At 34.9% G+C, this 10,183-nt stretch overlaps 3 protein-coding genes across 8 annotated transcripts; 1 reads left to right on the top strand and 2 right to left on the bottom strand.

Moving 5' to 3' along the window:
• Positions 1–371: 371 nt before the first annotated feature.
• Positions 372–6,634, bottom strand: LOC110839721 (uncharacterized). Of its 4 annotated transcripts, none has more exons than XM_022084178.2 (7): positions 6,611–6,634; positions 4,986–5,075; positions 3,463–3,599; positions 3,198–3,372; positions 1,965–2,091; positions 1,001–1,154; positions 372–760 (listed from the first exon to the last, which is right to left on the bottom strand). In XM_022084178.2, the coding sequence occupies exons 2-7, from the start codon at positions 5,048–5,050 to the stop codon at positions 660–662; spliced, it is 759 nt and encodes a 252-aa protein (XP_021939870.1). In that variant the 5' UTR covers positions 5,051–5,075; positions 6,611–6,634; the 3' UTR covers positions 372–659. The 4 variants fall into 4 exon arrangements, with proteins under 4 accessions (XP_021939870.1, XP_087209905.1, XP_021939869.1 ...); XM_087353779.1 differs by lacking the exon at positions 6,611–6,634 and adding an exon at positions 6,174–6,388; XM_022084177.2 differs by lacking the exon at positions 6,611–6,634 and adding an exon at positions 6,043–6,167.
• An 85-nt stretch (positions 6,635–6,719) lies between these two features.
• ND-13A (NADH dehydrogenase (ubiquinone) 13 kDa A subunit) lies at positions 6,720–8,648 on the top strand. Of its 2 annotated transcripts, none has more exons than XM_022084182.2 (3): positions 6,720–6,878; positions 7,451–7,627; positions 8,434–8,648. In XM_022084182.2, exons 1-3 carry the CDS (start codon positions 6,855–6,857, stop codon positions 8,497–8,499), a joined length of 267 nt encoding a protein of 88 aa, XP_021939874.1. In that variant the 5' UTR covers positions 6,720–6,854; the 3' UTR covers positions 8,500–8,648. The 2 variants fall into 2 exon arrangements, with proteins under 2 accessions (XP_021939874.1, XP_021939872.1); XM_022084180.2 differs by having other exon boundaries at positions 6,738–7,021.
• LOC110839722 (U6 snRNA-associated Sm-like protein LSm4) lies at positions 8,636–10,109 on the bottom strand. 2 transcript variants are annotated; one of them, XM_087353780.1, is made up of 5 exons: positions 10,009–10,109; positions 9,633–9,674; positions 9,458–9,556; positions 9,197–9,377; positions 8,636–9,033 (listed from the first exon to the last, which is right to left on the bottom strand). In XM_087353780.1, the coding sequence occupies exons 1-5, from the start codon at positions 10,057–10,059 to the stop codon at positions 8,945–8,947; spliced, it is 462 nt and encodes a 153-aa protein (XP_087209906.1). In that variant the 5' UTR covers positions 10,060–10,109; the 3' UTR covers positions 8,636–8,944. The 2 variants fall into 2 exon arrangements, with proteins under 2 accessions (XP_087209906.1, XP_021939871.1); XM_022084179.2 differs by lacking the exon at positions 10,009–10,109 and adding an exon at positions 9,831–9,985.
• Between the last annotated feature and the right edge of the window lie 74 nt (positions 10,110–10,183).

Raw genomic sequence — 10,183 nt, 5'->3', positions numbered from 1 at the left:
GATGCAATCCTGAGAAATTGCCATCAAAATCCCTAAGATACATCTCAGTGCCACCCTTCAGTCAGTCTTCTAAGTGGACATTTTCCAAGAGGTTTGTTCCCCTGCTAAAATTCTATATTCATGTTGCCTCCCTCATCCTAACCACATTCTCCAACAATCGTAGGCTCCTACAGAATAATAATTAGCACTTCCCTGTCACGTATCAGTATCTTCACAGGTGAATACCACAGAAGCTGAGTAAATCACAGCTTGTCAAATGGTGGTTTACTCCCCACCCTCTAGCTGTAGTAAGTTTGATATTGAGAACATCTCAAATATTCCTCAAAAATAGTAATGGCATATGTTCAGAAACATCTAATTCAAAGCAAATATTAGACATGGGTAACCATTATTTATTGTAAGCAGTATCTGGAATCCTAAGAAGTTACAGAAATCATATTTAGAAAGCTGAAATACAATAATCAAAGTCCAGACTGTCTTATTCAATCACAACTGTGAACTTTGTCATGAGGTAAACAAATCTTGTAACCTACTGCAAGAACTGGAGAATAATTGAGAAACAGCTGTTTTGCTTAACACTACAAATTTAAGAAGTATTATTTTTATCTGCTACACAAAAAAACCTTAAAATTTAAATACAGACACTAGTTACTAGTTTCCTATTTGAAAAATTGATCAAAGATAGACAAATCAGCCAGTTTTGGTTCCTGTGGGTTCTGATGAAGCTTAGACCATTTCTTCTTAAAGGCATCCAAATCATCTGCAAATAACAGAGTAACACACTATCAATTACAGCAAGATGAGGTGCCCTTGTTTTAAACAGTTGTGCATTTCAATATACACTTTTCCTCTCTCTCTTTCTTATCATCCCCAAGTGATAAGGCACAAGTTCACTTCATGGCTGCACTATCTAACTTACTGTATATAAGTCATCCTGAAGTAAAATCATACCGCTTATAACAAAATCCACATTACCTGCATTGGCCTTACTGTAGCTTACCTTTCTCCACATTTACAAAATTCTCTATTTGTTGCTTTTCTCCTGTGGAATCAGTATGAGTGGTCACAGAGTATTTTTTATCTCCTATCTGCTTGGTCACTGTTACCTCCTCATTTCCCTTACTATCCCTTACAATACAATGATGTTCCACTGTCTGCAATACCAAAAGAATTATGTTAAGGCTCTTATAATTATATTAAAGCTGCCTGCTACATTACCCATCTATCTGCAACATACAGCCTGGTACATATATACCACAATACACAAAACATCCTGAGTACTGCATGTAGGATGACCACCCACTTCAATTTACAGAAAAAAACTGTTGCAGCATGACTTGCCTTTTCCCCTTACAGCAAGCTTCTTCTGTTCTTTTATATCAAATATGTTTTATCATATTTATTTTAAACACAGTCTACAAATCATCCTCAATTTATAAAAGTAGAAACAGAATGCAAGGCACATTAAACCCATCAACATTTTTCATATAAATCTGTTTAGAAATTATTGGAGACTTGATGATAAAGACACATAATTTGGTTAGAAAACTGTAACTAACAGGTATTCGAAAAAAAATATAATAAACGTTTCTTCCCCCTTTCCTCATAAGAGAAACGGATCAGTAATTAGTTGGTATAAGACTGTAAAGTATATATGACAGACTTCATAAATTCTTTCATTCATTCAGTTTACTGCCCATCCAATCTTTATCACATAATTGCCAGTTTTTATGTACTAGTAGTTTTCAACAACAACGAATTTGAAATGTTCATCATTAATTGCAGCATTGCCTGGCATACAAAGAAAACAGGACACCATAAAACATTCTCTAAGTGTAGATGAATCTTATTTTTATTGAGAAAAATCATAACACGAACAAAATATTTAGTGCTATTTTCTACTGCTGGTGTGTATGCTTCAAATGCAAATGTTTTGAGAATTTCTACTAGGACTGAATACTTACCCCATCACTATTTGTGATAATTGTACTGAAAGAGCTGTTTCCAAAGATGTGTGTCTGTACACATGGCTCATGTTTTTCTATGGATGGTTTGTCCTTCAAGATCTGATCCAGCTGGCCTGCACTGACCCTGCCACAAAGCAGATAATGCATTTCTTAACAATACTGTAATTACAGTATGTACTGGAATTTTGGTAATAACAGGAGACTGATGAAAACTGCATCAGGAGCTTCATAATTTGCACTGATCACCAAATATTAAGATGATAAAATCAAGATGGATGACATGAGTAAAGTATGGAACATACCCAGAAGAGATTAAAAAGGCATACAAAACTATAGTAAAAGAAGCCTGAAAAAGCTTGATGGGAAAAGGCTGCCTAGGAGAATAATATTAAAATCCATCATCAGGGTATGCAGCTTACTCATCATTATGATGACAGAGGCAGCAAGGACCTTTGAAACATCTGTAAACATCTACCAAACTACACAGTGCTACAACCCAGAAGATAGCCATCTTCCAACCCACTGCCATAAAAACCTCAAATCCTAAGAAATGGACTGGATTTATCTGACTCCAGGATTGGGCCCAGTGACTCTGGTAGACATCATAATGAAACTTCAGGTTCCATAAATGGCACGAACTTCTTGATTAGCTGAGCAACAACTAACTTCCATGCTCATTTTAAATGTTAACACACCTGTGCATTTCATTACACACTTTGGATTATTTCAAACAATTAATCCCTATTGTTGATCCTGTTTCTTGGTGCTGGCACCACATGGAGGTGAGCTATGATGCCTATGTTTCAGAGGAACATACTGCCTCCATCATGAGAGCTATAATGAAGAGTGCTGTGGAAGCAGATGATTTATATAGGGATGGGAGATGGATCAGACCACAGTAATTGGCCAGTCAAAGCCATGTAATGTCTAGGTAGGAAAAAGCCCTGTTTAGGGCACCACAACACTTCTCACTTTGGCCCTGATGATGGAAGCTGTATGTTCCTCTGAAACGTAAGCAACACAGCCTACTTCCACATGGTACCAACAGCCAAATGCAAGATCAGTGTTAATGAATCACCATGAAAGCTTTAAATCAGTGACTACTAATTTTGTACTTTAAAAAACAACAATCTGAAAACAGATGGAAATATTCTTATGTAAACTTCTTTTCCTTTCAGTTTTATGTCATGTTAACCACTAACCCTGCTCTGGTGCAAACAACTTTCTTACCTGTCATCTAAATCATCATCCAACTGTCTTTCTGTTCTGGTACTTTCTGGAATGCTTTCACTTTTGTGTGTGTTATGCCAGTACTTTGGTTTCAAGTAGCTATCCCTTAAATTTTGCTTCCCTTGGTAATGATCTGGCTGTGAGATTGGTGGATGTGACTGAAAGAAACTGCCTCCTAAAACAGCCAACATGAACAAAGCATGTACAATATTTTCACATTAAAATTTTCAACTAATTAAATAATGAGTGATGTAAACACACTTACCAAACAAACTATCAAATGATTCAAACACTGCTTCCAACTGATGTTCAAATTCTTGCATGTGATGTTCAAAATGTCTATGAATTTCTGTTGGATTGCCAAAGATATTATATCCAAATGATCCATTTGGTGGTGTGGTTCTATAAATAAATAAATATTTAAGTAACCAGTCCAACATTATATAAACATCATATCTATATACGAATGTTCTTTTATGGAAATCAAGGTTTAAATTTTATTGTGTGCTCATTCAAGTCTAAGTTAAGGTCAAAAGGCTTTTAGATTGTATAATTTCATATTCTCACATTAGATTTTCTGTTCAATACAAATACAAGCAAGCAAGAAAATGCTACAAAATGTATTGTTCCTAAGCAAACATGCTGCCTTATAAAATAATCAGTTGGCTATAAAATTTGTTTTCAGTAAATGAAGTGACTCTTAAGACATGTTCAGAAAGATCTTAAAAATGTTCATTATAAACATAGTTTAAAAACATACATTAATATGCAACTTGTTTAGCTGAAAAGGACTGAAAAATGGAATGCCATCCATTGGAGAAATTTGAAATTATTAGGAGTGAAATGTATTAATAACTATGGCATTTTCATAATGCGAATTAAAAGCGGTATTTAGGGTTCAAGACTGAAAATGAAAATGTGCTGTTACTTTTCCACAGACTGTACGGATCATTATTTGTGTCTCCCTAAATTAATGCCTGCAAGAACAGGTTGAAAGCAACTGCTCTAATTAATTCAGTAACAGTGTTTCACAATATGGTAATGATGCCAGTGTAGCATGTTCAAACAAAAACTGCGCAACATAATTGCTCAGAGAACCAATGAAATCACTTGATAACTAGTACAGTACATTTCTCTGAAGCACAACAAGACTCACTGATATATCAATACAAATTGACAACCATTTTTATAATATTGTTACATGTGATAAGATTCAGTAGTATAAAGTAGACTTTAACTACTTGACAGACTTAAACGCATGTTCGACATGTTTAGAGTAAGGTGTTTACAATAACCTATCACAAAGTGAGCATCTGAAACACATGCAAACTCATATTATCAATTCCAGATCATCAGTTGTGCCAGTCACAAAATTACACACACATTCTAATTGATGAAATATCAGTTGAAACTGGAATCTTCATGACAATTTTAATTAAAATCCATTACTTTTAACATCTTTCATACACAATGAATAAAGAAAAACATTAGAATAATAAGCTAGAAAGTATTTGAGGCCATAATGAAAATGCATTTTTTCTTTTTCCTTCAGGATTTATCCAACTAACTTATTTAATCTAAAATTTACAGGTCTCATATAGTGGGAAATGAACACTCATAACATCTTTAAAGCAAGTATCTACCAATATGATGTGCCATGTCCACTGTCTCAATCAGATGCTATCACAAGTCCTCTTTCAAAATTCATGGCCTCTTCTGTAAATAAGGGGAGAAGTGTTGAGTAGACCACATCATCTGTAATGCAAGTCCTAACAATGTCAGACTCACATTATATCATCGTCGTCATCATCTTCATCCCAGTTCCAAGTCGGACGGCGAAATTCATTATGCATTGATCCATTGGGTTTATCACCTTGTCTACAAAATAAACATCATAGCAATGCAAAGTACACAAAAAAGGGACAAAAGTGTGTAAATCCTTAAGAAACGTGAAATAGGGACCAGTGGCTGGTTATATTTTGTAGATTGTGATTCCCAGGACAGAGTCCAGACGAGGGATTTGGTTAGTTCGGTGATGAACCTTCGGGTTCCATGAGCCATCTAGTTAGATTGTGGTTTTCTGGACTGTGATGCTGTGTAGTCTTGTAGGTGGTTACCAATGTTTTGGAGGAATGTAGTGTATCTAACTGCATCCCTCATCACATAGCATCACAATCAAGACCATGATCAACATCTTCACCATGCAAGAACCTCAAACAGCTAGTTCTGTTAACTAACTAGATAGCTTACAGAACCTGAAGGTTCATCACTGAATTCACCAATGCCCTCCACCAGACCCTGTCCTGGGCAAACAAAATACAATCTCCTTCAACTCTTATCTCCCACAGATCCTGCCTGAGATTATCCTCTTGCCACAACCATCTCATTCTTCTTGACTTTATCATCCTGGCAATACATCAGCATTTTCCAACAGCTGATGTGTCCCATTCAATTGCAAACCCTCCTGCCTATATTGGACTTTCCTGATAGCATATTCTTGCGCAAAGTTAAAGAGCAAGGGAGACAAGGCATCTCATTGTTTCAGACCGTTCTTGATGGAAAATGACTCAGACAAATATTTACCTACACGAATTTTGCTACAGGTTTCATTTAAGCACATTTTTATTAGTCTCACTAGCTATTTTGGTATACCAAATTAAATAAAATATTGTATAGCACTTCTCTCTTAACAGAGTCATAGATTTTTTGAAATCTATAAATAATTGATGTACGGTCCCACTGTACTCCCATTTTTTCTCTAGTATCTGACGAATGCAAACGATCTGATCAATTGTTGATCTGTTACGTCTGAGCCCACACTGATGATCCCCGGATAGTTCTTTGCCTGTAATAATTTCTTCAATACACTATGACCGTTTATTTTCTTATCCTTTGCAATGTATTATTCACTGATCACCCTATAATTCGATACTACATAGTTGACGCTCTTCGCAGTTCCTTAAATAAACACATTACCTCCGTGATTGATTATCTTGCTTGTAATCTCGAAATCCAAGTGCACTCCTTATGTATTTAAATAAATCCATTTTTAATAATACGTGCGTGACAACAATAGGAATTAATTTCACGGACAATAGAATTTAAACTATAAATGTCAACTATTTTAGCTCAAGTGAATGTGCAACAACAAATCAGGAAGGACTGCCTAGCATTGACGCCAGTAACTGCGTTCCTTTTTTGCACAGTTTATGTATTTCCACTTTTATACCTGAGGATAACGAATGCTTCACAAGAATGAGAAACCTGTGTTGTAAAGTCAGAAAATAAATAAGGAATAGAATAGGAAATGAGGGGAGAAAAGCACAGCTACACAAATATAATGTCTACAAGAATTGTTAAATTAACTTGGTACAACGTCTTCACAACTGATAATCCACTGTGGACCGCAATACCAATAAATTTGTCGATCCCTGCTCAGAAGCACAGATAACATCGAAGACGTAGATGGAAAGATGAACAAATGGTAAAGTGTAAGCCAGTAAAGAAATACATATGTAATATTTGAAGACAATGGTTTTTAATTAATGTATCCCTCCGATTCTGAAAGTATTACACACGGCTTAAAGGAAATGGTACTGAGGTTTCATTTATAATCTGTGTAGTGTGTTCAACTGTGATTTTCGGAGTGGTAGGGGAATGGTATCATGGCGTATATTGGTGGTAGGAATTTGTTGATAATACATAAACAAATAGAGCTTTTAAAATTTATTCAGCCTGTTCCTACAGTTTATTCTAGGTTCTCATCCGGTGATACCTCACGACATTCTTTGCAACCTTTAGAGAAGGAAACCCATACTGGACAAGTACGTTTTATATATATATGTATATATTCCACAATTATAACCCTCCTCATTCACAGAAGTAGGACACGTTTACTGAGTGTAACAAGAAAAGACAAGTCTAAGTAATAAAACATAAGGATCTAATAGTTTTATTTTAAATCTTGTAATTCCTCCCCGGTAGTGAAACATTTTTGCTTATTCTAATCACGAAATTACAAATTTTCATTCTAGTGGAAGGGTGTACCAAGTACAAAAAGTAGCTCACTCTTAGCATGTATCATTTTTAATTTATGTAGTTCCTCCATGAATTAGGAGGATGGGGTAGGTATGTATCAGTACTTTAGAAGGATGGTAGAGAAAAGTGATAGGTTAGTTATTTTATGAAAAAGAAAGGTATTTTAGATTCAGTCATGTTTCACAGATTCTCTTATAAACGACATTGCTTTATAGAAATGGGACAAAAATGATTATCGTCTGGTACGCTTTGTTGAAAGACCGAAGCAAGTAAACACTAATTTTGCCATCAAGCTAATAGATGAAGTACCTCCAGCTCCTAGGACAGAAAGGGTAGTCTGGTGTGATGGAGGTGGTGGCCCAACCGGACATCCTAAAGTCTATATAAATCTGGTATGTTGTATATCTTCATTTGTGTAAATGTCAAACCCAAGTTGTAGTTCATGATAGTGGTTTAGTGTTACAGTGGGATAATTTTCTTTCAACATTGTTTTTTTGTATGGATAGAAATGTACTTGCTACATTCTGGATGTATGCCATGTCTCTGTCTTCATATAGGAAGAAAAGGGTTTTTTCCTGTGTGCTATCCATGAAGTAAGCCAGAGTTGTTCTGCTTATAAGAAATAGTTCTATTTAAGGGACTTACAATATAGGTATCCTTTTCATCTATAATGAATTCACTTACAAAGTTGAATGCAACTATCATTTCCCAACTTGAACTGATACAAGTTAATTTTACTCTTTCTGTGAAGCAGTACTTATATTTTGGGAAGTTTTGTATAAGCCAGAAACCTATAAAGGGTACGCCTTCTTCAGTTGTGGTAAGAGGACATACACATATTTCTTTATTGCTTAGAGTTTCTTATCAAGATTTTTTAAATTGGCAATATAGTATTGTGGATAGAAATGGAAAAATCTTCAGTAAAGTTATATAGGTTCTTCATAACATGGGCAATTTCTTGTTCCAAAAAGGGCACTGCCTCGTTAATGCTCAGCTGATGGCACAGTAATGTTTTTTTTCCCTTTATTTCAGAAACATTGATTTATGATTATGTTTGATGTGTGTGGACAGCTTAAATAGAACATGCCAAGATCTTCAAATTGGATCTTACTGTATAAATGCATGTCTTCAATATCTATACTAACGTTTTTGATGATATCACTTTATAATATTGTACATGAAGCTCATTTCATTTCAGGACAAACCAGGCAATCATGTGTGTGGCTATTGTGGACTACGTTTTGTAAAGGAAGATTTTCATTAAATTTGGAGCTTCAAGAGTAGATATTCTGCTCATAGCTTAATGTGTTGCTAATTACAAACAAGCTATATAAAGGTGCTGGTGAGGAGTTAGATATTTAAAAGTCATGTTGTATGTATGAGTACAGTGAATAATAAAATGCAAGTTTAGAACATTGTATTTCATTAGCTATAGTATGATGTAACATCAACTTAATGGGACTGCAGAGTTACTGTAACACTCATTTATGAAAACTACATTACACATGAAACAGTACTTCTGACACATAATAATTACAAAATAAAATTCACAGACACACTTTACTGTTACAAATAAATGATCATTCTTCGAACTCAGTACATGGCAAACGTAAAACAAATACACAGAACTCACTAAAATACACCTTGCTGAACCTTCAAAAGTGCTTGAAAATATGATTAGGAATCTGCCAGTATATTGTATATCACAGTCACTTGTTTTTCTGTTTACTGGGTGGATTTCGCCCGATTCCACCTCGGCTAAGGGGAGCTGGTCTTCCTCCACGGCCACCAAATGACCCTGTGACATTGCAAAATGTGTGTGTAATTGTGACGAGTAAAACTGTGAAGCCCATCTGCACTTATGAGATAGTAAATTTGAATTTATATTATACTTATCACTGATTAATGTTGAATAATATATTCCAATAGAATAATACTAAGCCAGGTTGCACTATCTTTACCTCGTCCTCCACCTCTTCCTCTTTGACCCTGTCCACCTCTACCCTTCATCTCTCCACGACCTCTACCCTTGACCATTGTTTCTTCTTTCACCATATCAATAACTTCATCAGGAATTCTGAGGTATTTTATTGTACTTCCCCTGATGTAACATTCTGGCATTCTCCAGAATTTATCTCCATCCTGTACAAAAGTAATATGAAATTTCACTTCATAATATATTACAAACAATGGTGGATTAAATATATTAAATAAATACTTACACGTGATGTACAGATTACTTCTCTCAGATTAATATTCATCCAATTATCGCAGCTTACTAAGTGTCCATTATAAGTTTCTCCATTCTTTAATTCCACCAACTGCAACAAAATATTAAACTGTACTTGTATTCTTATGTAGACTATACTACCATGTGTGTGACACTTTATTACTTACCATAGGATGGTTCTGAGCCGTCCGTAACAATGACAATGGTAACTGCAAAAACAAAAATAACAAAAAGGTTTTAAGACTAAGGTTAGGGTTCGTTCACTTCATTTAAGATATGTCTCATATAGAATATAGCTTTAATGTTAAATATCAGTAGTAATGTAACTTTCAACAACTTATGACCCTCACTAAATGTATTCTCACCATCTCCTTAAACTTTTCTTATTAAATTGAATGAGATTCCACACACATACAAATAAACGTGAAAATTGACAGTGTTTCGTTTCGAAATTCAAGTGCATTCACAAATTTTTTCTTTTTGGATTAAGAGTGGTTATTGCATCACCAAATTTTACAATCAGAAAAGTGACTTATTTCATACCATAAAGTTTCCAACGCAAAATATTGCGAAGTTCAACAATGGATATGACATTAAGCATTAGTGACTTATAATGGTAGTATTTGTTTTGTTTTGATCCGCAGACATCACTGTTACGCTAATGAAACCCAGCCCAATTATTATCCATCGCCTAGGAATATAAATAAAATTATACATA

The sequence above is a fragment of the Zootermopsis nevadensis genome, unplaced genomic scaffold (genome assembly GCF_977971745.1).
Source record: "Zootermopsis nevadensis isolate Lab colony 2312 unplaced genomic scaffold, Znev_1.0 Znev_ptg000022l, whole genome shotgun sequence".
Taxonomy (NCBI): Eukaryota; Metazoa; Arthropoda; class Insecta; order Blattodea; family Termopsidae; genus Zootermopsis; species Zootermopsis nevadensis.
This window is presented reverse-complemented; position numbering and strand designations above follow the sequence as displayed.

What these genes read in the sequence shown, in the direction of transcription:
- LOC110839721 (XM_087353779.1), bottom strand. Translation starts at nt 6,244, where the DNA reads ATGGATTTATTTAAATACATAAGGAGTGCACTTGGATTTCGAGATTAC. An exon ending in GATGATGATTTAGATGACAG is followed by an intron (nt 2,092 to 3,197) that starts GTAAGAAAGTTG and finishes GCTTTGTGGCAG; the next exon opens with GGTCAGTGCAGGCCAGCTGG. An exon ending in TTTTGTAAATGTGGAGAAAG is followed by an intron (nt 761 to 1,000) that starts GTAAGCTACAGT and finishes TGTTATTTGCAG; the next exon opens with ATGATTTGGATGCCTTTAAG.
- ND-13A (XM_022084180.2), top strand. Translation starts at nt 6,863, where the DNA reads ATGGCGTATATTGGTGGTAGGAATTTGTTGATAATACATAAACAAATA. An exon ending in AGGAAACCCATACTGGACAA is followed by an intron (nt 7,022 to 7,450) that starts GTACGTTTTATA and finishes ATTGCTTTATAG; the next exon opens with AAATGGGACAAAAATGATTA. An exon ending in CTAAAGTCTATATAAATCTG is followed by an intron (nt 7,628 to 8,433) that starts GTATGTTGTATA and finishes ATTTCATTTCAG; the next exon opens with GACAAACCAGGCAATCATGT.
- LOC110839722 (XM_087353780.1), bottom strand. Translation starts at nt 10,059, where the DNA reads ATGTCATATCCATTGTTGAACTTCGCAATATTTTGCGTTGGAAACTTT. An exon ending in TTTGCGTTGGAAACTTTATG is followed by an intron (nt 9,675 to 10,008) that starts GTATGAAATAAG and finishes TTGTTTTTGCAG; the next exon opens with TTACCATTGTCATTGTTACG. An exon ending in CGGCTCAGAACCATCCTATG is followed by an intron (nt 9,557 to 9,632) that starts GTAAGTAATAAA and finishes ATTTTGTTGCAG; the next exon opens with TTGGTGGAATTAAAGAATGG.